This window comes from Crinia signifera, chromosome 5, assembly GCF_055691185.1.
Source record: "Crinia signifera chromosome 5, ASM5569118v1, whole genome shotgun sequence".
In the NCBI taxonomy this organism is placed as follows: Eukaryota; Metazoa; Chordata; class Amphibia; order Anura; family Myobatrachidae; genus Crinia; species Crinia signifera.
In genome coordinates, this window is record NC_139221.1 from 26,188,295 (window position 1) to 26,214,354 (window position 26,060).

Below are 26,060 nucleotides of genomic sequence, written 5' to 3' on the forward strand. Positions count from 1 at the left end.
AGAATTGTGCCAGTTCCACTAAGTCCTCTCTGTATTGTGTCTGTTATTGCACGTTAATACGAGTAAAGTTGCATATAAGCTACAGCTGTGTTTGAGGATGCAATTCAGGTACTTGTTTCCTATCTGGGCGCCCACGATCAAAATCGCGGTCATCGGGGGTAAAAATCGCGGTGATCGCGGTCATCGCGGGCATCGCGGGTAAAATTGGATGGTCGCGATGCCCGCGATGACCGCGATCACCGCGATTTTCCCATAGGGAACAATGTTAAAAAGGCTGATTGACCGCGATTTCACTGTTAAATGGCTCAATTGACCCGATTTGGCCATATTAACCCTGAATTAGGCCCAATTAACCCTTAAATGTCCCCCCCAATTTTTGACGCCACCCCACGATCCACGCCAACCCGAAGCGTGGCGAGCGCAGCGAGCCCGCGAGGGGCGGCGGTACGCGTCCTCCGACCTTTTCATGCCCTACTATCCACTAGGGCGTGGTGTGAGAATATAATAGTGTGGCGAGCGCAGCGAGCCACCGAGCCCGAAGCGTGGCGAGCGCAGCGAGCCCCGCGAGGGGACGCGGATACCTTCACTGTGAAGGCCGCGAGGGGACGCGCATAATTGTGAAGGTATCCGCGTCCCCTCGCGGGGCTCGCTGCGCTCGCCGCGCTTCGGGTTGGCGTCGATCGTGGGGTGGCGTCAAAAATTTGGGGGGACATTTAAGGGTTAATGGGCTCTGTGGCCCATTTAACATTGATTCCTATGGCCAAATCGGGTGGATTGAGGCATTTAACAGTAAAATCGGGTCCATCGCGGCTTTTAACATTGATTCCTATGGGAAATCGTGAGCATCGCGTCGCGGGCATCGCGGGTACATTTATGGCCGGCCGCGAAGCGACCGACACGATTTCCAAGTTTAACATTTGGTTTCAATGGGAAATCGCGGGCATCGCGTCGGTCGCGTCGCGGCCATACATAAATGTACCCGCGATGCCCGCGACGGGCGCCCAGATAGGAAACAAGTACCGCAATTCATAAGCGATCATGCTGGATAGACACTTTTGAAGATTATGAGGTAAATAAACTTCTAAAAGGGGATTTTGCCCATAGCAACCAATCAAGTTTTGTCTATCATTTCAATATTGCATCCTAGAAAAATGACAAACAGAATCTGCTTGGTTGCTAAGGGCAACATCACTGATTTTCATTTTTAGAAGCTTTAGTACAGTAAATGTATCCCTATATGTCCAATCTATCTGGTTGGAGCAAAAATCTGTTAATGTATGGGAGCAAATGACAATCAGTCATTTGCAAAGAACTAAACGCTAAATGATATTGGCCGACCGCCGTAAAGTGTGTACCCTCAAATTCATCCACCGTTAAGCATGTGCCGATGTAACGTGTCACTGTATGGTGGATCTTGTAGGGGACACGGGGCCAGATGCACTAATCTTCAAAAAGTGACAAAATAGAGAGTGATAAACAACCAACCAATCGGCTCCTGTCTGACAGTTTTCAAACACAGTCTGTGACATGGCAGGTAGGAGGTGATTGGCTGTCTGTTTATCACTCTCCATTTTATAACTTTTGAAGCTTTGTGCATCTGGCCCTTGGTCATTAGGTCGACCTAATGGTCAACATGCATTGGGTCCACCATTAAAAATCGACGTGACTTGGGTTGACACATGAAATCGGTCGACATGGTTAAGGTCGACAAGGCTGGAAGGTTGATACAATCATTAGGTCAATAATGGGAAGATCGACAGTCAAAAGATCGACATGGGTTTTTCATGCCCTGCCAACCACTACGGCGTGGCGGGAGGATAAATGTCCAAAGCATTTGAGCGCAGTGGTAGTTTCACGGTGTCCATGTCGACTGTGTCAACATTCAGGACACAAAAAATTTCAAAATTCATGTCGACCTTTTGACTCTTGACCTTTCCATTGTTGACCTGATGCTTGTCGACCTTCCAACCCTTAGCCATGTCGACCTATTTAATTCATCGACCTGATATGGGTCAACCCAATGACCCATACCCACAGCTCAACTTACCACTTATTTTGGCACATTCATTTAACAGAAATCTGAATCATTTAAGGAAACATCCAGGCGGAGTGAGTATATGTCATGTAGGGTTTATAAACCAAGGGTGCGGTATACTAAGTCGACACCAAAAGGTCAACATGCATAAAGTCAACATGCAAAATGTTGACACATGAAAGGATTGAGATGAATTTTTAAAGTTTTAATGTAGACACCTGACCATGTGGACCCTAAAGTAGTGTACCATGTGTCGATCACAGTCAGGTCGACCTTTCGCTTGTGTTAACATTTTGGCCATATGGATGTCGACCTGTTGACTGTAAAGTTAAAACTACACAGAAAGTCCCTTCATTCAACTGAATGGCGTTCTAGAGACAATGGTGCAGAAACGCTTACACTCTCTCCAAACGCGGGCGTGGAAGAAGTACCCTGGATGCAGTATGAGGGGTGGAGAACGCCTAAGACATAGATGTCTACCTTTAGTTTTCTTTAGAAGCCCGGAGACTAAAGGCCCCCATACACTAGACGATTTTGGTCAGATTTCGGCCAGATCAGTTGGATCTGGCCGAAATCGGACCAAAATCGGCTAGTTTTGATGTCCCCTCAGATCCGATGCGCGGTCCCGTGCGCATCGGATCTGCGTCGGGTGGTCGGACCTGCTGCACGTCCGACCACCCGACTTAGGACCTAGTGGGGCGGCGCGGCTGTGCAGGGAGCAGGGGGGGCTGGGGACGCTGCGGGGGACACAGGCGGCATAGAGCCGGGCAGGGGGAGCCGGGAGCTGTCAGTACTGAATAAAAAAAAAAGCCCATACAATGAATGGGCGGCCTGTGATTGGCTAAGCGCTCTCTCAGCCAGTCAGCAATTGGCTGAGAGAGCGCTTAGCCAATCACAGGCTGCCCATTCATTGTATAGGCTTTTTTTCTAGCACTGACAGCTCCCGGCTTCCTCTGCCCGGCTCTATGCCGCCTGTGTCCCCCGCAGCATCCCCAGCCCCCCCTGCTCCCACCAGCAGCCCTGCTCTGTAGCCCCCCCCCCCCCCCCCCCCCGCTCCCCGGGTTTTTTACATGTGATAAATCGAGACGATTTATCACATGTAAAAAATGGCACATCAAGTGCCAATCTAATCACGCTCCCCCGGGGAGCAGCCGGGGAAGCTCAGGGGGAAGTCGGGGGCGACTTGTCCTAAGGGGAAGTCGGGGGCGACTTGTCCTAAGGACAAGTCGCCCTAGTGTATGGGGGCCTTGAGGGGCAGATTTATTAAGCTTGGAAAAGAGATAAACTTGAGATAAAGCGGAGAAAAGGTAAAAGGAGATACAGTAAAGCACAGCCAATCAGCTGTGTTTGAAAAAGACGTTGGAGATTGGCTGGTGCTTTATCTCCTTTTACCTTTTCTCCGCTTTATCTCTTCTCCAAGGTTAATAAATCTGCCCCTAGAGGAGACTCTCTGCAGCTTTCCTGTGGCGGGGCTTGCTGTCATTAAGCCCTGCCCCATTAACCTCCGCCTCAATTCATATAAATGGCGCTATTCACAGCTCTTCGGGAGGGCGGGGATGGTACTAAATGATGCAATTTGCAAAATAATTATATGCAGGCTCTGTTTCCTTCTATTCACAACTATATTGTGTAAGTAAGGGATTTACCGGATTAATAGCTGCAGCTGTATAGTGAATGTGCTGCTGGTTCCAGATTGTATACTGGAGTACGGTACTAATTACATAGGCTACTGACTGGCTGTGAATGTATGTGGAGTATGTAAGCAGGCTGGCCGCGGCTGGAGTGCATGTTTATTGTACCAGGAACATGTTCCGCCAGCTGTCTGCACTCCGTAGTAATTCACACATTGCGAGTTATCTGCCCATTTATCTCTCTCTATAAAGTATTCCCGGGTGCTGGGACTTGCTGCGGGAACTCCAGGATCTGTGGACTGAAGTTTGAAGACTTTGTAAATAAACCTCCTCAAATCACTGTGTTGCATTACTGATGTCACTGAGAACATCGCTATATACCCCTTTCACACTGCACTTGTTAAATGGTAAATTGCAGTTTTTTTTCCCATGGGGATGCCCATACAACCCTCAGTGTTCCCATGGTCCAGCACCCTCACTGCTCCCGTCCACCTCCGGCCCTCCCTCCCCATAACAAACCACCTGGTGATTGTGTAACTCGCTGAAGCCGTTCATTGCTTGCACATGCACAAATACGCGCTTGCACATGCGCAGTTCCCCGAATTCGCCCTGTCCCGAGTGAGATAGAATTCTGCCCATTACTCTACTAAAAATTATGTGGAAAGGGGTGTTTTAAATATCCTTTTCACATTATTTTAGTTTCCTTGAAATGTATACTTACAGTACCTTCTTTAAGGTCCCAATACTCAGATTTCACCTCAGGCTTTCAGATGGGGCCGATAAATCGGGTGAAATTGGCCCCAGTCATATGTGTATGACGTCCGATCTGATGTGCAGTCCTGTGCGCAACAGACAGGAGTCAGAGGTCGGACTGGCTGCCGGAGCATTTTAGCACCTGCGATCAGTGGCGTAAGTTTGTCCCAGTTGCCCGGAGGCAAGATGAATATTGGTGCCCCCCCCCCACACACACACAACGTTATTCAAAATATATATAGTCTGTTATGAAATATATATTATATACTGTATGTATATACAGAAAAAGAGGGAGAACACACATATATTTCAGAACTCAGCCACAGAAGCAATTTTGATGGCTTTCAATTAATGGATTTAAACTGGCAGTGGTGGAGAGGTGCCCCCTTGAAAGCAGGAGCCCGGTGGCAGATGACTCCATTGCCTCCCAGAGTTCTGCCTCTGCCCGCGATGTATTGTATACAATGCAGCCTGTAGTAGGTGTGTGCCGGCGGTTCCGCACCGCTGGCAGACACCTTTCTGTAGAGTGGGGAATAGAAGCACTCCCCTCGCTCTGCATCTTCAGCGTTCAGTGGGTGGCGGCCTGGACATTAAAAAAACTTATACAAAAGAATGGGCGGCCGGGTTTTTTAAATTCATGTGCCTGCAGCTCCCTGGGAGCATATAAAATGGCACATGAAGTGCCAAATCGTAAGTGAGCTCTCCCTCGAAGCTGCCAGGGGAGCTGCTTGGAAATTGGGTCTGACTTGTTCTAATGTAAGGGGGCCTTTCGCATACCTCCCAACTGTCCCGCTTTCTTTGGGAAAGTCCTGTTTTTTGGGGCGTTCCCACGTCTCGGCCGGGACAGGCAGTGTCCCGTGGCAGGGGGGGCAGGCAGTTGGGAGTCCCCCTTGTCACCCGCTGTGCAACGATGAATAGACGCAAAGCTCACAGAGCCGCTGGCCATGCCCCCACTGCGGCAAACCTGGGGCATGACCTCGCAGGACTGACGTGATTTGTTTTAGGCCAAGCCCCTTTGTGCCAGGCCACGGCCCTAAATTTTAGGCCGGTCCCACCGGAGACGTTGGAGAAGTTGGCGGTATACCTTTAGACACTTAAGGGAACATCAGGGGGGCGAGGCTGAATAGTCTTGTCCTTCGGCCCCACCCCCAACACAGGGGAAACAGCTGTTTATTCGCAGCTCCTCCTGTGATTGCCAGTGTACAATCCTGCCCACTTCCCTAGGAAGCAGGCAGGATGCAGGAGAGTTACCTACTCTTCTGGGGCTGCAGAGGACTATCCCAAAAATCAGGAGTTTCCGGCAGCTTTTGGGAGAGTCGGCAAGTACAATTAAAGGGTTTTTGGAGTTCTTGTGAAAAAATTAGAACAAACCCTAAAGTGGAAAATATAATGCGATGTGGCCATCTTAACAGCGGGGTAGCTGTTATATTAACAGCATAACCAGGGAGTCCTTTCCTTATGACCAGATATTCAATCCCGATTCACACGGCAAGGGAAACGCATTCCATTTGGACTATATAGACCAGGGCTGGCCAAACGGAACAGGGTCGCTAGGTCAACAAGGGAAAGGTCGGCATGCATCAAGGTCGACACACCTGAAGGTCAACATGGGCTTAGGTCAATACGTGCATTGGGTTAACATGGGCTAGGCCATCAATCAAAAGGTTGACATGGGATTTTTCACGCTTTTAGTAGCCGAAATCTGCCCTACCATCCACTAGGGCATGGTGGGAGAATAAAATAGTGCTGAGAGTAGCGAGGCACTGTGTCCGAAGCATGCGAGGGGATGCAGTGCCCTATTTTAGTGCTCATGTCGACACTCAGATTTTTTTTAAAACCCATGTCGACCTTTTGAATGTTGACCTAGTCCATGTCAACCTAATGCATGTGTCACCCTAATGACCTGTTGACCTAAGCCCATGTCGACCTTCATGTTCGTCTACCTTGAAGCATGTCGACCTTCAGTGCTTGACCCAGTGCTGTCGACCCAATGACTTATACCTGGCCAAACTGGTCCTCAACGGTCAACGTTTTCTAAATCACCTAGCTGGTGCACAGGTGCATTCGTTACTGTAACCCCTTTTACATTCGCAGACCCAGCCAATCAACTGTGTTTGAAATATGACAGTGGGGAGGTGATTGGCTGGTGCGTTTATCTCCTTCCAGTTTAACTCTTCTCCAGGCTTAATACATCTGCCCCAATGTGATTCAGAGCATACGGTGTGTAATAAAAAGTGTTATAACCCAGATAAGCATCAGAGGATAGGGTGCCAGGCTATACGGCAGGCACGCCATCCGCTTATACCCCATTGTTCTAACACTGTGGCTCACTGTTACACTTTATCAAAGAAAGTGTGAATAATGTAAGTGAGCTAATGGGATAATAGCTTAAAACTACACACTGCCGTCTATATTAAAGCACTTGAGCATACTGATATCCGTGATACATTTTGGACCTACACATTAAGGGTAGAATACTATACTCGTACTTGTGAAAATAAGAAAGTGTGCATAAGACACTTCTAGATCACAATTACATTGTGTCTATGGCCCTTATTCAGATCTGATCGCAGTACAAATTTGTTCTTAAAATGGGCAAAACCATGTGCACTGCAGGTGGGGCAGATGTAACTTGTGCAGAGAGAGTTAGATTTGTGTGAGTTATTATTTGTTTCTGTGCAGGGTAAATACTGGCTGCATTATGTTTACACTGTAATTTAAATTTCAGTTTCAACACACCCCACCCAAATTTAACTCTCCCTGCACATGTTACATCTGCCCCACCTGCAGTGCGCATGGGCCCTTATTCTGATCGGTGCGGATATATCCGCGTGCGTTCGGCCCGCCGATGTTTTGTGTCTGCGCATGTGCAGAGGCGTCTCTGCGCATGTGCGAGCGGGGCGTACGGCCAAATCCCGCATGATATGTGAACACTCCGAACAGGGGGTGGAGAGGGGCGTGAAGGGCTATTTGGGCTCATTACCATATGCATACGCCCCGCGTTTCATGGGCGTTCCCATGAAAACGCTGGGCATACGTATGGTAATGCGGCCGTGACGCACGTGTAGGGGGCGGACATATGACATCGCCGGATGTCAGCTGCCCGCCCAGATCCCTGCTTTTGCACGGAAAAATGTCTGTGTGGTCTGAGGTTGCGGGTGCTGGTGGAGCAGTCGGTCCTGCAATCGATGGTCTGCGACCATCGAATGATGGGGGAGGTTCCCTTAGATGGAGGAGGCGTATTTCGTGTAAAATACACGTGTGGTCCGTTCGGCCAGCTTCTTACCGCATACGGACGGAGTTGGCGATCCGTATGGAAGGCGGGGTTTCGCACGCACGGTCCTGGCCGCATAATCGGCTCCGGCCGCACCGATCAGAATAAGGGCCATGGTTTTGTCCATCTAAGAAGGATTTTGTCAGAAAGAATGAACCAAAATAAGGCCCATGGTTTTGAACATTTTGAGAACAAATTTGTACTGCGATCAGGTCTGAATAAGGGCCTATGTCAGGATCAAACTCTTGTAAGTGTCAAATTGAAACACAAATTACCAGTGAATGAGTTAACATAAGAACTGGCAACAAAATAAGACACATAACACAACATACAGTGATACAATTATCATTTATTACAACACGGTGAACACAGGCTCCAATATTTTTGTATCTGCGTCATAAAGCAATATATACATAATATTTACTAAACTACGGATCACAGAGATTGATTTTAATCTTTACAATTTTTCTTCTTTCTATATCTATATCTTGTTTTAATATTTTCGCTACTTTAATCCCTGTTACAGGGAATTACTCTATTAGGTCACACACAATTAATACAATTGAGAATTGTGAAAATTAAATGATGGCCTGCTAGTTATTAAAAATATATATCAATAAAATATACACCTAGTTTTAGGTATGTTTGTTCTTTTTTAAGTCTCAATGAGACTATGTGGAAGAGGAGTGCGTCCTAGATAAACTGATTTATTTTTTTCTTTGTTCTAACTGTCACATTTACCAGACTCCCTAGCTGGTGCACAGCTGTAGTCATTACTAACTGTCACATATCCTAGACTCCCTAGCTGGTGCACTCATTTCTTACTGTCACATTTCCCAGACTCCCTAGTTGGTGCACAGCTGTAATCATTACTAACTGTCACATTTACCAGACTCCCTAGCTGGTGCACAGCTGTAGTCATTACTAACTGTCACTTGTCCTAGACTCCCTAGCTGGTGCACTCATTACTAACTGTCACATTTTCCAGACTCCCTAGTTGGTGCACAGCTGTAATCATTTCTAACTGTCACATTTACCAGACTCCCTAGCTGGGGCACAGCTGTAGTCATTACTAACTGTCACATTTTGCAGACTCCCTAGCTGGTGCACAAGTGCAGTCATTACTAACTGTCACATTTTCAAACCCAATGTATGTCCACCGTCATTGAGTCAACAATAAATACGCCTGTTTTCAGATGCATCTGTGCACCAAGTATAGGTAACTGCAATGCAGAGCCAGGGGGGCTAGTGTGGCGCATGTAACTGGTGCTGTATGTGATACCAGGGCCGAAACTAGGGTTTCCGGCGCCCGGGGCAAGGCAGTCATTTGGTGCCCCCCCCCCGTGATGCTGCTGCATCGGGGGGGGTGGCCTAATTTGGGGGGCGTGGCCTATAATCGCTGCTCTCCCGCGAGGCTACGCCCCCATTTTGCCGCTATGGGGGCATGACCCAGAGGCTCTGTGAGCCTCTAGCCATGCCCCCAGCCCCCTGGCTGCGGGAATAGACGCTGTGCGCATGCGCACAGTGTTTATTCCCCGCTGCTTAGTTAGCAGCTGACAGGGGGGACCGGACCAAATGACGCCTTGTCCCTGGCGCCGGAGACCCCCCCCTTGACGTTGCTCAGGCTGGCTCCTACCCGGTGTGCTGGCAAGTGGCGACGGCGGGGTGACATCCTCTGCTCAGCGCTGGAGGCGGGAGGGAGTCGGGCGGCAGGACAAGGGTGCGCAGTGTGGCGTCACCACGTTGCGCCGTTTGATGTCAATAGAGGCGGGGGCGGGGCTAGCATATTCAACGATGCCGGGTTCACAGCATCGCCGTCAGCAACACCTGTCACCGGACCTCACAGCGCCCCTCACCTCCCGCGCCCGGTGCGCGTGACCCCCCAGCCCCCCCCCTAGTTACGGCCCTGGTGATACCCATATGTGCATGCAGAGAATGGGAGATGGAGCGGAGTCAAATTACTGCCTTGCCCTCAGTGGTGAATATCCTAGTTTCAGACCTGTGCACCCTCTCCCTGATGATGATACAAGCACCAAGCCCAGCATACCCACATGGGTGCATGCCAGCCGGCATACTGGGGAATATATTGCAGTTGGAGAGAACATGCAGTGCAGCCTGGATTCCATTCACCTCTGCATCACATCCCACAGCCTCTGGTGGCTTACGCTGTCCTGGCTTTTCCATGTCAGTCCAGGATTATTGGCAGTGAGAATGTTTGACGTCTAGAATGCTGAATTCAGAGAACAGATGTAATGGGATTAAATTCACACAGTATATATCTGTTATACTGCACTTAGCAACTGCAAGGAACCTTTGTGAATGGAGCAATACACTTGATACAGTTCCAAATATAAAGGAATGCAAATATTCTGAATGGCACAACCGTACACTTATGGGGCCTGCACACGGGGTGAGAGCCCTAATCACATACAGTACCTGCCTTTCTTTTTTTCACTCCTCTGTTTCTGGAGAAACTGTTTCTTATATAGCGCAGCAGATTCCGTTGCTCTTTACAATTGTGGACAGTGATAGAACATGTGTGTGCTTTTTAAAATCATTGTAATATCTTGTAACCATTTTTTAATCACTTAAAGCTCTGTAGTATTTCTAGGAATAAATAATACATATTTCCAGTTTCTGATTTTGTGTTCTTAGGACCCTTTACGCCAGAAGAGAACACTACAACGTTACTTTGTTTTATACTGTATTGTGTGGTCAGGTGCGAGCAAGGCGTACCTTGTGCAAATTCGAAAGCGCTAAATCAAGCCTGCTGGTGGCAGTGTACATCATAGAGGGGACTTGTGTGTCCAAAGTGAACCCCAGTCACGGCCGGAGCTGCTCAGATTGACATATCTGGAGAAGAGACCGGTGGGTCCGTGACGGTCTTTTCCCATGTCGACCTGGACCCAAGTCGACTTTTTCCCATGTCGACCTGGTGGTGTCGGCCTGGTGACTGTTGACCATAATGCTGTAGTCCTGTTGGAGAAAGTGCGCTATATAAATAAAACTTACATACTTACTTACTAGAACACACTGGGTGACAACAGAGGGCCCTGCTGCAAGCCTACAATCTAGTAGTAGTGTTCTCTTCTGGCGTAAAGGGTCCTAAGAACACAAAATCAGAAACTGGAAATATGTATTATGTATTCCTAGAAATACTACAGAGCTTTAAGTGATTAAAAAATGGTTACAAGATATTACAATGATTTTAAAAAGACAGGCACCAGTAATAGCATAGCAGTCCCACCAAGTTACAGGTCCAGAAAGGAAGCTATATAATACCTGAGGGTGCCTCATAGGGTTATACGTGTGGAACTTAAATATGATAGGCTTGCCTGAAGAGGTGAGTTTTCAGGGAACACTTGAAAGTTTGGAGGCTAGCGGAGAATCTTATTGTGCGTGGAAGGGCATTCCATAGGATGGGAGCAGCCCGATGAAAGTCCTGTAATAGTGAGTGGGAGCTAGTGATCCGTGCAGAAGAGACGCATGTCAAAGAACAGGTATATTAAACAAACAAAACCTGTACATTGTCAGGCAATAGTGGTTGACCTATTGAATGTCGACAACTAGTGTGACCCTAGTGACCCTTACCTGACAGTGTGCTTGAAGAATCAAAGTAGACAACGAGACCCCAGGCAGGAAAGAGGAACTGCACAGGTTTGGAAATATGTACAGCTTAGCCAGGAGAAACCAGCCGGAGCACCAGGGGGAAAGGCACATTAAGACATCACGCATGTGCAGTAGCACATGTGAAAGAGCAGGTATATTAAACACACAAATCCTGTACATTGTCAGGCAATCGCCCCGGCACAGTATATCCCATACCATCATTTTGTATGAATTAGCTGCTGACCTCTCTAATATTCCCAATATGACACTGCATGCAAATGTTGTGAACTGTATCTACCCTGGTCACAGAATATGAAAACCAGATGCCGTCTTCTTATCGAGACTTGTTATTGTGTTTTCGGTGTAAAGACCGCTATATATTGGTGAAGGACCTCAGTCCAGATGTCCCTTCCATGTGTTTTGTGTTAAGTTGTATTTTTATCAAAGAGGTTTAAAAAAAAAAGCAAAGAAACTGCTTCCAGGCTCCATATAATGAAGTGTGTGATACCTGTAGTGGTATTAATATTACATTTAGTGTTCCATTTAAAGAGGCATTTTTGGAGGTTTGACTGCAAAAGCTGTGTTTGAGAAATGGGGTTGAAAAACGTTGACATGAGTTTTTTCAATGTTTTGTCCCGAATACGTAGACGTAAGTCGACATGGACACCGTATCAGTGTCCCGCATCCCCTCGCATGGCTCGCTGCGCTCGGAACACTATTCCATTCTCCCCCATGCCGTAGTGGATAGTAGGGCATGATGTTCCGTGGGTGTGGGGGGGGGATTTGAAAAAAGAATGTCGACCTTCACGTGGTCGACATAGTGCGTGTGTCGACCTATAGTGGCCAACCTAATTTATGTCAACCTTCGTGGTGTCAACCTAGCAACTGTATCCTGAAAAATGACAGTTAGGATATAATTGGTTAGTATTTTATCTCTGTCCACTTTATCTCTCTTTAAGCTTTCATAAATTCATTGTGCTTTCAGCCTCCGCAAGGCAGCACCTGTAACACTGTCTCATATTTCCGTACAGCTCCGGAGTGCCTGACTACCGGACATAAGATCCTGCAGAATCCCTACAGAAGTCTGGACTTTGACTCCAGCCGGCTCCAGCAATCCGCCATTCATGACCTGATATGTGACCATTCTCTATCCGCCGGGTGGTACCGATTTGTGATCTTTGACAAGCCGGCTGAGATGCCGACCAAGTGTGTGGAGGTATTGGAGTTACTATTTCTGAATAAATAGCTCTCCTGAAAACAATATCATATCAAACTCATGTCTGTTGGTATTTCCTGACTATGCGGAGCTTGTATCACCAACTGTATTTGTAATGTGATCATTAAACCCCAACTCGTGAAAGATACTGCATGCATTTAGTGCTGTTTGGCACCTGGATAGATCTTCTGAAAAAGCCCTCTCCTGTTTGTTTCAGCCTTCACCATGTATAGCCAGTGGTGGCCAAAGCGGGGTCTCTAGTAATGAACTATAGCTATACTTCTACCACATGGTCTTTATATCTATGCCACCTGCTGTCCTCCTGTGCTGTCGCCATCTTGTGGTTGTTATGGCAGCCACGCGTAAAAAGAAGAAATGCTTTATCTTTTAAAAAATATATTTTCTTATTACAGCTACAAGAAAATATTTTTGGTACTCTTTACCTAGAAGGGCGCCCACGATTTTGATCTTGGGCTTCGCAAGGTAAAAAATTGCGTCGGTCGCATCGCATGCGACCAAAAAATCGCATGCGATGCGACCGACGCGATTACCGCGATTTCCCATAGGGAACAATGTTAAATGTCCCAATTGACCCGATTTTCCATAGGGAACAATGTTAAATGGCCCAATTGACCCGATTTTCCATAGGGAACAATGTTAAATGGCCCACAGAGGCCAAATAGGCACCCTGAAGTGTGAAATGGCCCCCCCAATTGTTAACGCCACCCCACGATCAACGTGAACCCGAAGCGTGGCGAGCGCAGCGAGCCCGCGAGGGTCGGCGGTACGTGTCCTACAACCTTTTCATACCCCCACTATCCACGTCGGCGTGGAGTTGAGAATAGAAAGCGTGGCGAGCGGACGCGGACACCTGTGAAGCCCGCTAGGGGACGCGGATACTTGTGAAGGTATCCGCGTCCCCTCGCGGGTCACGCTGCGCTCGCCACGCTTCGGGCTCGGTGGCTCGCTGCGCTCGCCACACTTTCTATTCTCAACTCCACGCCGACGTGGATAGTGGGGGTATGAAAAGGTCGTAGGACGCGTACCGCCGCCCCTCGCGGGCTCGCTGCGCTCGCCACGCTTCGGGTTCACGTTGATCGTGGGGTGGCGTTAACAATTGGGGGGGCCATTTCACACTTCAGGGTGCCTATTTGGCCTCTGTGGGCCATTTAACATTGTTCCCTATGGGAAATCGCGGTAATCGCGTCGGTCGCATCGCATGCAATTTTTTGCCCGCATGCGATGCGACCGACGCGATTTACATTTTAACATGTATTTATATGTAAAATCGCTGGCATTGCATCGGTCGCATCGCATGCCATTATAATGGCATGCGATGTACATGCGATGCCCGTGATGGGCGCCCTTCTAGGTAAAGAGTACCATATTTTTTTATGTGTCTTTAACCCCTTACCGACAGAGGCCTTTTTTTCAAATCTGACAGGTATCACTTAAGTGGGGATAACTTTTTTTTGCTTTTACTTATCCCAGTGATTTTGAAATTGTTTTCCCGTGACACATTGTACTTTAAGTTAGTGATAAATTTTGGTCGATACAGCAATTTGCAAAATGTTACATTTTCTGCTTGTGAGACAAATAATCATACCACTCAAAAAAGTTAATAACTAACAAAGACCATATCTATACTTTATTATTACATCATTATTTCAACCTGCTTTTAATTTTTTTGGACACTAGGGGGCAGCAGAGTCAAAATTATGCACATCACACAGTAAACGCTGCTTTTGGCTGTTCACGTTTGAACAGCCAATCGCAGCGATCGCCCATGGCGGGGGGCATCGCTGCCCCCCCTGGGCAATGAGGGAAGATGTCTGCTGTCAGGGACAGCAGACATCGTCCCTCTGTCACCGCGTCCCTAGACGCGGTGACACTTTGAAGTCATGACGTACATTTACGTCATGTGTCGGGAAGTACATCCCGACCATGACGTAAATGTACGTCAAATGTCGGGAAGGGGTTAAACAAGTTTTTATATTTTATTTATGTTTTTATGTATCTGCACATGGAAGCAAGAGAACTGGCTTCTGTGTGATGTTTGCTGGTGGCAATGCAGGGCCACAAATGTGCAGTAGGTGTCTCTAATGTCCAGTGATGTGGAAAGTCCCTGCTTAAGGTGCCCACACATGGTGCGCTTTGGGCTTGAGTTGTGATGTGCGCACTCACATCACAAAGTACAAAAAGTATGTGCAGCCCGTACTTTTTGAACTAGATCGCATTGCATGTAGTTCGTACCACATCCTGTTTTAGCGTATCGCATGCATTTTGAAATAGAGTAGACGCAATCTACTTCAAAATGCACACCGCACACATCGCACCGTGTGGGGACACCTTTAGTGGGAGGTTTTCAGAACTGGCCCTCATTTTGCCACTATGAGGGGCAACAGAAACCACACCCACCCGCATAGCCCCCTCCCGGGGGAAGCTGCTGCCATCGACAAACCTGATCTGATGTCAATCAATATATTTAAGAGTTGCATAAAGTAATGTTAGGTTAAAGTAAAAATGACATTTTGAAACATTAAAACAATATAGAATAATAATAATAAGTATTATTATAATGATATATATATAACAGCAGTATACTCCAGAATACAATACTAGTTTGCATGGTACAAAACAACCAATACAATCCCTTCTCCCAAGAGCTTGCAATCTAGACTTGCATTTATTAACCCTGTAATGTCTAACCTCATAAAAGTTGGTTTGGGACTTGATTTAACCCAGGCATATCCAAACTATAGCCCTCCAGCTGTTGTAAAACTACAATTCCCATTTCCCATCATGCCTCACCACAGTTTTGCTATTATGGAATGTTAAAACGATGGCAAGGCATGCTGGGATGTGTAGTTCACAACAGCTGGAGGGCTACAGTTTGGACATGCCTGATTTAACCAGTTGTTAATAATTTAGCATAAAGCGATTCAATTCTTATCCATCATGACTTGTGAAAAGACTCCATATATACCTTGGTGCCTTCGGCAAAGCATACAATTAAGAATTATAATATTAATTAACTCAAACAAAACTGTTCTCCTCAGCTGGTTCCGAGGTTTCACTTGCTCCAACATAGAACGTTTGGAACTCTACATCTACCGTAATGTTCCAGTTGGTTGCAGCGAGCAGCCTGTAACGAAACGCTGTACTGCAGACATGGGTATCTTACTAGTATGTAATAAGCATGACCTCATGATAAATCTCCTTGCCTACAGTACAATAGAACTGTCATAAATCATCTGCAATACTATCTGGGTGTTATACGGTGCTAATGTTAAAGTAGTGTAGTACTTGTCCCTTTACTACCAAATCCAGCCATCCGTGTTACGGCCAAATGCAACCTGTAATTAATGACAGACGTTTGCCCAGTGGCCGCCACTTGTACTCATTTCCACATACTGAAGACCGTGCCGAAAATGAGGTCCAGATGGAAAATGAATTATGCAGATGGGCCAGCCGATTCTATCCAGCGGGCATTATTAGCTGGATTACAGTAGAAATGATTTTGTTTGTTTTGTTAAGGCTTCCGCTAATTTAATTTAATTTCCTAAACACACAAAACTTTGGCATTCAGCTTTACACTAAAAGCAGCCGGAATACGTACTTGTATCACTTTGTCAATAATATACTATATACATACAGGTAGAGGTAACTATAGAGCAGTGATTTTCAACCTTTTTACCTTGCGGCACACTAAATAAGATTTTAAAATTGCCAAGGCACACCATGAGATCTCCACAGGGCAAAACACATAGGTCCTCACAGGAAAAAAAACAAACTATTGGCCTCGGATCGATATGATTTCCCGGCGGTCGGGATCCCGGCGGTCGGAATCCCGACACTGGAATCCCGACCGCCGAAATCCCGACAAGGGGGGGACATGGATCGCCCCCCCTTGCGGGCTCGCTGCGCTCGCCACGCAGCGGGCCCGGTGCCTCGCTACGCTCGGCACGCTATTTTATTCTCCCTCTATGGGTGTCGTGGACACCCACGGAGGGAGAAAGTTTCGGGATTTCGGCGGTCGGGATTCCAGTGTCGGGATTCCGACCGCCGGGATCCCGACCGCCGGGAAATTAACCGCATCCCATTGGCCTCATATAAAAAACAATCATACTGATCCCCACAGGTAACAAAAATAAAATACATTGGCTCTTTACATGAAAAGAGACCAGTAAATCACAGTTGAACTGGTGGTAGCTGTAAACTGGTTTGGGCATCTCTACATCTGGGGGCACACCTGAGTGGTTGAAAAACACTGCTATAGAGGGTGGAAGGGATGCCATTGCTATGGGGCCCAGAGGTTTAGGGGGCTGGGTCCCAGCTCATATAGGGGGCAATTCAAGTCCGAATCCCCCCCCATGTCCTCCCGATGGTGGGGGTTTGCGCCTGAGTGACTATTCGTTGGGGCGTTCGCAAAAGGGATGAGCGGGCACATGGGGCGGACACAGGTGACCACCTAACATTTTGTGGGCGTGCCTACAAAAATGGTGGGCTCACCCATGGAAACACTGGGCGTACCACTGTGAACGCAGTTGTGCCCATGCAACCTTGGGGATTCCCTCCTTGGTGCTGCATACGAGTGGATGTGTAAGCCTACCCATCCCCTCGTCAGGACGGCGTTTACCTGCTCACTAGGCAGTGAATATACGAATATTGAGCATATGTCCCTCCCAGAAGTACCCCCATCAGTCAAGAGCTGATTGGTCTGCACCTCCGTTGTAGTATAATGTGAACTGGCAGCACTACAATGTGGCATATTGTGAGCGGGGGGGAATTGTGGCGTAATATGGATTGGGGCACTTATAATGGGAACTAGGGCACTGTTATTGAGCATAAAGGGAACACCTAGAAAGGTGTCTCTCTAGAAGCAATTTGGAGGGGCCCTTTCAAAATGTTCCTATGGGGCCTCGTTTTATACAAAAAACAGGACTTTTGTATTTATTATTTATAATGCTGTTAAAATACTCTGCTGCCTCCTGTAAATGATACATCGTTTGCAATATTCTATTATGTACGAATAGGGTAATGGGACTGCCACATTACCGCTAGAATTGTCATCTGTGTGCTACCGTTGGGTATGTGTGCATACGTAGGCATACTGTACGTGCATTGGTACACCTGACGCAGAATACAGTGCCACGCTGATTGTATATATACAACATATTACTGTACTATAATAACGCTTACTCCATTCTCTTGCTCCTCCCCCGGCAGATGAACCACTGTGGGACACAAGCTCCGGTCTGGTTGTCTCTCCGGGACTCAGAATCTCTCCCGCCACCTGGGGAGATGCGGGTGCTCACGGCCTGTGCCACGTGGCAGTTTTTCTTCAGCAGTACCAAGGATTGTTGTCTCTTCCGCATCCCGGTTACAGTGAGACATTGTGGGGACTTCTTTGTGTATTTTTTGCAACCTACCCAAGGATGTATGGGCTACTGCGCAGAGGGTGAGGCATTATTTATTTATTTATTTTATTTATTTATTGACAGTTTCTTATATAGTGCAGCAGATTCCATTGCGCTTTACAATAGTAGACACTGACAGAACAAACTGGGTAACAACAGACAGACATAGAGGTAGGAGGGCCCTGCTGCAAGCTTACAATCTATAGGGACATAGGAAGGAAACACAAGGACAGGCACCAGTAATAGCATAGCAGTCCCACCAAGTTACAAGTCCAGAAGGGAAGCTATATAATACATAAGTGCCTCGGAGGGTTATGCGTGTATAACTTAAATATGATAGGCTTGCCTGAAGAGGTGAGTTTTCAGGGAACGCTTGAAAGTGTTCCCTGAAAGGCATTATATGACTCTTCTATGTACCTCCAGGCAGGAGGGCAATAGCCCATAGAGTAGTGATGGTTTTACAGTTGAGGGTTGTTACTATGAGGGGGGCAGATGTATTAAGCCTGGAGAAGAGATAACGTGGAGATAAAGTAAAAGGAGATAAAGCACCAACCAATGAACTGTGTTTGAAAATAACAGTTGTGAGTTGATTGGCTGGTACTTTATCTCCTTTCACTTTATCTCCACTCTATCTCCAGGCTTAATACATCTGCCCCATAGTGAGTACTCGGCAAGAATCACAGCGTCTGACATACAGTTATAGGAAGGTCACCCATGTGTAACAGGGACATTTCTCCGAAGGACAAAGATTTCTGGGAAGAAACTTTTAAACTGGCAGGAAATTAGCGATTAGGAAATGTTTTACAAGGTCTAGAAAACTTATGTGAAATATAAAGTTTGTGCCGGCCTAGGAATCAGGAGTATTTCCTCCTTAGTTTAGTGATTTTAGCTAGGCCCAGTCATCTTCTAGGACAGATGGGTTCTATTTCTATTATATATAATATTTTATTGTTTCATACTGTATACCATAGTGATGTTTGTGGCTTGATTTTAATATCATTGTTGTTATTTATTTTACGTTTAAGTGGTTTCTGAATCTAGATCACAGTGCGACGATGATGAGATAGAAGTAAATGGTGCTTGTATAAGTAAGTTTGATAGAAATTTACATAACTAATATTTTTTATATTGTAATCTACTACCGGTATGTTATTTTCATCATCGATTACCTACTGTATGTAGTGCTACTAATTATGCTTCACACTCCCAGACTTGGGAACATTTATACCCCTTTTACACCGCCGCAAAAACCTGGGTTTTTCCCTCCTGGACCCGGGCCAGCGGCGGTGTATAAGGGGTTAACCAATGTCCCTTTACACGGGACTTCTACCCAGGTCCTGACCAGCGTAGAACATGGGCATGACCTTGGTAGAGGGCAGTGTAAACGGGTACGCTGGGTCATCCGACCCAGCTCCCGTTTACAGCAATGGTGGAAGCCCAACCTCCGGACCGCAGCATCCGCAGGATGGATGGGGACACACACAGACAGCAGACAGCAGCGAGGCAGAGAGAAGGTGAATGGATGCCTGTATGCGGCATCCATTCACCTCGTGGATGGGGGCAGCCCAGCAGCTTACCTTGGTGCTGGGCTTGCCCCCAGCGTGGTCCTGGTGCTAAATAAATAAGAAGTAGATTCTGATTGGTTGCCCACAGAAACATCCCATCTGAAATAGAACTCCCATCTTAGTACATTTACCCCAATGTGTAAGTACCAAATTACTCCTTTGTGTGGTAAAATATGTCATAATAGAAAGTGAAAGCAATTTTTGCAGGAACCACTTATCTGTTTCTAACTTGCTGGAACTGGAGAGAGGGAGCTGTGAATACAGAGATTGGAAGTAGCAGCATATAGGGCTGGGGGTTGGGTGGAGAGTTTCTGGGCTAAAAACTGTCATAGCTCAAAGTTAAAGTAAAAACTGTCACCGCTCAAAGTTAAAGTACATTGAAGAAGCCGTCATTTTGATGAACTTGTAACTAGTGCTTTTATAAAGGTTCCGGAGATCTGAGCTTACTGCAGTTTGGGATCATTTGTCAGGTTTAGGGTGGGCAATCCCGAGATCGGGATCGGCGGTATCCCGGGATTTGGCATCTAAAACGCCGGGATTTCAATCCCGGGATTAGAGTTTCCAATCCCGGAATTTCAGGATTAGACTGCGCATGCATATTTATTAATACAAATCTAATCTATTTATTATTTTGGGTTTTTTTATTTAGTCATTTTATAAGCTCTGTATAGCTAAGCTTCAATTATGTTTAATTGTGCAGGTAATGTGAACTCACACAGTCTCCTGTCCGAATCTCCATCCGCCCCGGAAATCGTGGCGGAGACGGACAGTTCCAGCGTTTATCTCAAGTGTTCCTTTGATGCTCCTACTACAAACAGCTCAATCGGATTTATTGTCAGATGGTCCAGGCTCATCGCTGGTGGGGTGAAAGAGGAACTGAGACAGGAGGCGGTCATGCTGTCTTTTTCTACCATTGAGCTGGATGGCATCAATGTCCGGCTGGGCGACCGGGTAAGAATGATATTATTTACTTGAAGTGCTTGGATGCAATTGTAAGTACATCACTAACAGGATGAAAAATGGCTCCATCTGCAATGAAACCTGTTTAACAATGTAATAGTACAGTTGTTATTAAGGGTGTGGTAGAAAACAGTGAAGGTCAAAATGTCAACATTCACCATGTCGACATGGACTGATCATTGATAATCACTATGTAAACATGGATAGGAAATCAACATGTCAACTGCAAATGTTGACATTCTGCTTGACGACCTGTGGTTTCCGATTGGAGACCTAACAATAACCTAATGCTAAACCTATCCCTAACAGTAAAATTGGGTAAAATTTGGTACCAACGTTAACAATGTAGACATTGTGTCATTGCTGACATTATGGATGTTGGCATTCTGATCTTATACAACCATGTGTTATGTTTATTATGAAGTAGTAGTAGTAGTAGTAGTAGTAGAGTAGAGTAGATCTTCTTTCTCCTTCTTCCTCCTTCCTCCTCTTATTTTTCCTTCTTCCTCTTCTTTTTCCTCCTTCCTCTTCTTCCTCCTTCCTCCTCTTCTTCCTCCTTCCTCTTCTTCCTCCTTCCTCCTCTTATTTTTCCTTCTTCCTCTTCTTTTTCCTCCTTCCTCTTCTTCCTTCTTCCTCCTTCTTCCTCCTTCCTCTTCTTCCTCCTTCCTGTACTAGGGGTTTTGACAGGAACAGAGGAGGCAGAGGCCAGACAAAAGCTGAGAGGTCTAATGTAGCTCTTCCTCATACTGGGCGGGATTCTCTAAAATCTGCAGCCCTCTTCGCCAGCCACCGCATTTCTAATGACCGCATATTCTCTAAAATATGCTGTCATTAACGCAAGGGACAGCTCTTGCGGTAAGAGCTGTCCCTTGCGATGCGGCGTCGTTGCTGGACTTCCGGGTCTATGACCCGGGAGTCCGTCTGCGCATGCGCAGACTGACGTGCCGGCCGCAGGGCATGCTGGGAGGGATCCGTGACGGATCCCTCACACACCGCTGCGGTAAGAAGCCCATAGGCTTCTGCAGGGAACCGCCAGCTTTTGCTGGCGATTCCCTCCGCAGCGGTGACACTGCGGAGGGGGTTAGAGAATACAGAAATGCGGTAAAAACCCCGATAACAGGGTTTTTACCGCATTTCTGTAATAGAGAATCTCGCCCACTGTATGTCAGAGTAGGATCGGGTGTACAGAAATCACAGTCCTAGAAGTCTAGATCACAGGTTGACACTGGGGCAAGGATGAACTGGGACGACTAGTAACTCAACAGCAGATTGATGGACCCTGGGATTGAACAGCAATAACTGGTAACTGGATAGCTGGAAAAAGCATAAGACCCCGGAATGGATCCAAAGTGCAGGAGACACCGGGCTGGAGCCAATATGCAGGAGACCCAGAATGGAATCAGAATTCAGGAGCCAGCGGTGCAGCAAGAAAATTATTTGCGCTGGAAATCTCTGTGCAAAATAATGCGCAGGAGCGCTCAGGAATCTTAGCAAGCTAAAGTAATCATTGCACTGGGTCATCTGTCTCAACAGGAAGTGCCTTTATACTCATGGCTGAACAGGGATTGGCTGAAGACATCATGTGACAGCAGACTGGTCTCTTACTGGAGTTTGGGCTATCACTTCAGTCAGACTGTCATGGATACACACTCTAAAGTCGAGGGGGGTGGTATTGCCCCCCCACCCCCCTCAGCAGCAGCACACACCTACAGCATGTGCTGTGCTGACAGCAGGCTCAGCATGAGTTCTCACGCTGTCAGTAAGACATGCTGAGCCTGCTGTAGGTGTGTGCTGCCTGTGAGGGACAGAGGGGAAAGGGGGGGGGTCAGACCAGGGCCCCCACCCGGGCCCCTCCAACAAGCCCAGGTAATTAGTACCCGCCCCCCTCTCGGCGGCACTGTGTGTGGTTACGCCTCCTTGCACCCCTAAGCTCCACACCTCATCATGACTCTCTTTTACCATAGGTGAGGTCAGGACATTCATTAAGGCAGCAGAGGGGCAGGGGTAAATTTACTAAGATGGAAGTTCTCTTTAAGAGCAACCAATCAGATTCTACTTATTTATTTAGCACCTTCTAGAAGACACTAGACAGAATCTGATTGGTTGCTATGGGCAATATCTCATTTCCGGTAAAACTCCCATCTTAGTAAATGAACCCTTAAACGCTGTGGTAATGATGCGCTGCTATACTACTGTAACTGAAGACAGCACAGAAATGCCCAATATCCTGCCACTTCCAGCATCCCATGTATGGCTGTGCTGCTAATACGTGTCTGTGTTTGTGTGTATGTATGTTTATGTGGCTGGTTTATCACCCAGGTATATTGCAGTGTTTCCAGCTTCTACTTAGACCAACCAGATGTCCACGGGCTGACGCTTGAAAGTGAGGAATTTTATGCTGGCATTAAGGTACATTGTAAAATAATCTTTTATAGCCTGTCATTACTGTAGGACACCTCTTCCCAAACAGTCTTTGTACTTTACGAATTACATAGTTATACCAGCGGTTCTGATTGCTGAGGGCTAAGTTGGGATCTTCCTAACAGAGCAGATCTATAGCCGGACTATGTATTGCTTTGTTCTGTAGCAGCAATTCTGCCAGAACTGACCCTGGTTGGATTCCAGAGAGCACACACATCCAGGAGAGGAACAGGGAATACTTTCCAAGTTCGCTTGATCCAATTGATGTACAACAGAGATTTTGTTTGTTGACAATCTTTTTGGATTGAAGGCCTATTGGGATTGTGAATATTTGTATGTATTGAGCGGTATCACAGCTTATTGGTCCTCCATAAACCTAGATGTAGTAACACTCAGATGTTTTTTCGTCTTTTAATACACAAAGGTATTTATCATTGTAAAGGACTGAGTCCATTTTTCTCCGTCCAGTTGGACAAACATTCAGAGCCTAGACAGGCGTATAGTTTATAAAAGAAAAAAACCCTGATGAAGTCTCCAAGAGAGACGAAACGCATTGGGTTCTGATCTAAAGCTCTTTAAAATAAAAGAAAGATTATTCTTCAACAAACAAGAAGCTACAAGTGTATTATTGTTTTTAATTTTGCATGTTTTATTCATTCTTATTGAAAAATTATTGAAGACATCACGTGGTTTATGGCGCTGAAGACACTAGTGTTGGTGTATGTATGTATGTATATATATATATATATATATATATATATATAAATGTATCCAATAGTTCTGCACCTATGGCAACAGAGACACCACGGCGGTGCTCACTCCAAGGAATATATTTCCAAATAACAGAGAGAAACGAAAAAGAGGGCACTCACCAATTTGTTGAGAAAACGTGAAAAAAGATTTATTGCTTACATGACATGGCTAACGTTTCGGTCTTAGCACAGACCTTTGTCAAAGCCAAATACTTCACAGAAGAGGTCCTTCCACCATGTACACCCCCTTCTTCTGTGAAGTATTTGGCTTTGACAAAGGTCTGTGCTAAGACCGAAACGTTAGCCATGTCATGTAAGCAATAAATCTTTTTTCACGTTTTCTCAACAAATTGGTGAGTGCCCTCTTTTTCGTCTCTCTCTCTCTCTCTCTCTCTCTCTCTATATATATATATCTATATATATATATATATATATATATAGATATATACAGTATATATATATTATTCTCTTCTATTTCCTGGCATAGCTGCATCCAGAGTCCCTAAGCATAGCAGAAGATGGCAGAGGATACACCATGACCCTACAGAGCACCGTCCCGGTATCCTGCTCAGACACAGGTCATTTGCAGAATGAGTGTAAGATCACCCTAAAGTTTCACACAGCCAATTCAGGTACAGTATGATATAGTAATGCAGGGGGTGTATATGGTATACTGTGGTCATACAGGGGTCTATATATTATACTACGGTCATACAGGGGTCTATATATTATACTGCGGTCATACAGGGGTGTATATATTATACTGTGGTCATACAGGGGTGTATATATTATACTGTGGTCATACAGGGGTGTATATATTATACTGAGGTCATACAAGGGGTCTATGTGGTATACTGCGGTCATACAGGGGTGTATATATTATACTGCGGTCATACAGGGGTGTATATATTATACTGCGGTCATACAGGGGTGTATATATTATACTGCGGTCATACAGGGGTCTATATATTATACTGTGGTCATACAAGGGGTCTATATATTATACTGTGGTCATACAAGGGGTCTATATATTATACTGCGGTCATACAAGGGGTCTATATATTATACTGCGGTCATACAGGGGTCTATATATTATACTGCGGTCATACAGGGGTCTATATATTATACTGCGGTCATACAGGGGTGTATATATTATACTGCGGTCATACAGGGGGTCTATGTGGTATACTGCGGTCATACAGGGGTCTATATATTATACTGCGGTCATACAGGGGTCTATATATTATACTGCGGTCATACAGGGGTCTATATATTATACTGCGGTCATACAGGGGGTCTATATATTATACTGCGGTCATACAGGGGTCTATATATTATACTGCGGTCATACAGGGGTCTATATATTATACTGCGGTCATACAGGGGTCTATATATTATACTGCGGTCATACAGGGGGTCTATATATTATACTGCGGTCACACTAGGACCCGTACATTATATACTGGACATAACAGTGCTAGGCAGTGCCTGTGGACGGATGAGCAGCACATTGAGGACTGTGTATTTTGGATACTATCTCATCTTGGCCATATACTCGCAGCGAGCCTGGAACTGTCCCATGCTTTTGTTTCTCAGCAGCCGAGGAGAAACATGACTCAGATTTGGCGCTGTCCTCCTGTGAAGTGGATCTCCTGCCGTCGCCCTGCCAGAACGGAACGTGTGCTCAGGCCATCTTCTATTACACAGCAGTCACAGACTTTGCAGCCGATGGGGAGACGCTGACCAGCATTGTGGCGGAACCCATCGTAGCTACAAGTTTCCTGTGGGACGGTTACACTCCGGACAGCATACAGGTGCCACCGCTGTAATCTAAAGTCACAGATCGCAAAACTCATGTAGAATTCAAGAACATACAGGGTTTTTTTTTGTAAGCTGAATAGTTTTTATTTGGTCTTTTTTCTATTGTCCTTCAAACTCCGTTTTATAGTAATGATTTTGGGAAAAAGCTGTATGACCCAATGCACTTGGGGTCTGAACTACTGAATATAGTAAATCATTAGCCATATAGGTATGGGTCAACCCAATTTAGGTCAAAATGCATTGGGTCCACCACCTGCATGTCGACAGGCCTTAGGTCGACACCTAAATAAAAAGGACGACATAGGCAAGGTTGACACGGCCGCTAGGTTGACACTAACTTTAGGTCTACAATGGGAATGTTGACAGTCAAAAGTTTGACATGTGCTTTTCAAAGTCCGGAATGTTGACACAGTCGATATGGACACCGTCTGTGTACCGCGTCCCCTCGTATGGGGGGGAGGCATGTTCAAACTATGGCCCTCCAGCTGTTGTGAAACTACAAGTCCCATCATGCCTTGCCACAGTTTTGCTATTAGGGAATGCTAATACTATAGCAAGGCATGCTGGGATGTGTAGTTTCACAACAGCTCGGACATGTCTTAT

General features: G+C 46.2%; 1 protein-coding gene across 6 annotated transcripts in view; it reads left to right on the forward strand.

Moving 5' to 3' along the window:
- The window catches only part of VWDE (von Willebrand factor D and EGF domains), a 169,053-nt gene that overhangs the window by 104,165 nt on the left and 38,828 nt on the right, over positions 1-26,060 (forward strand). For 4 of the 6 annotated variants that reach the window (XM_083186812.1, XM_083186814.1, XM_083186813.1 and 1 more), the window contains 7 exons: positions 12,334-12,518; positions 17,748-17,979; positions 18,964-19,026; positions 20,204-20,454; positions 22,783-22,872; positions 24,124-24,268; positions 25,233-25,450. In XM_083186812.1, the coding sequence (XP_083042938.1) occupies positions 12,498-12,518; positions 17,748-17,979; positions 18,964-19,026; positions 20,204-20,454; positions 22,783-22,872; positions 24,124-24,268; positions 25,233-25,450 (1,020 nt within the window). In that variant the 5' untranslated portion in view covers positions 12,334-12,497. The remainder of the gene's footprint in view (positions 1-12,333; positions 12,519-17,747; positions 17,980-18,963; positions 19,027-20,203; positions 20,455-22,782; positions 22,873-24,123; positions 24,269-25,232; positions 25,451-26,060) is intronic. The other 2 variants (XM_083186810.1, XM_083186811.1) reach the window with 2 other exon arrangements.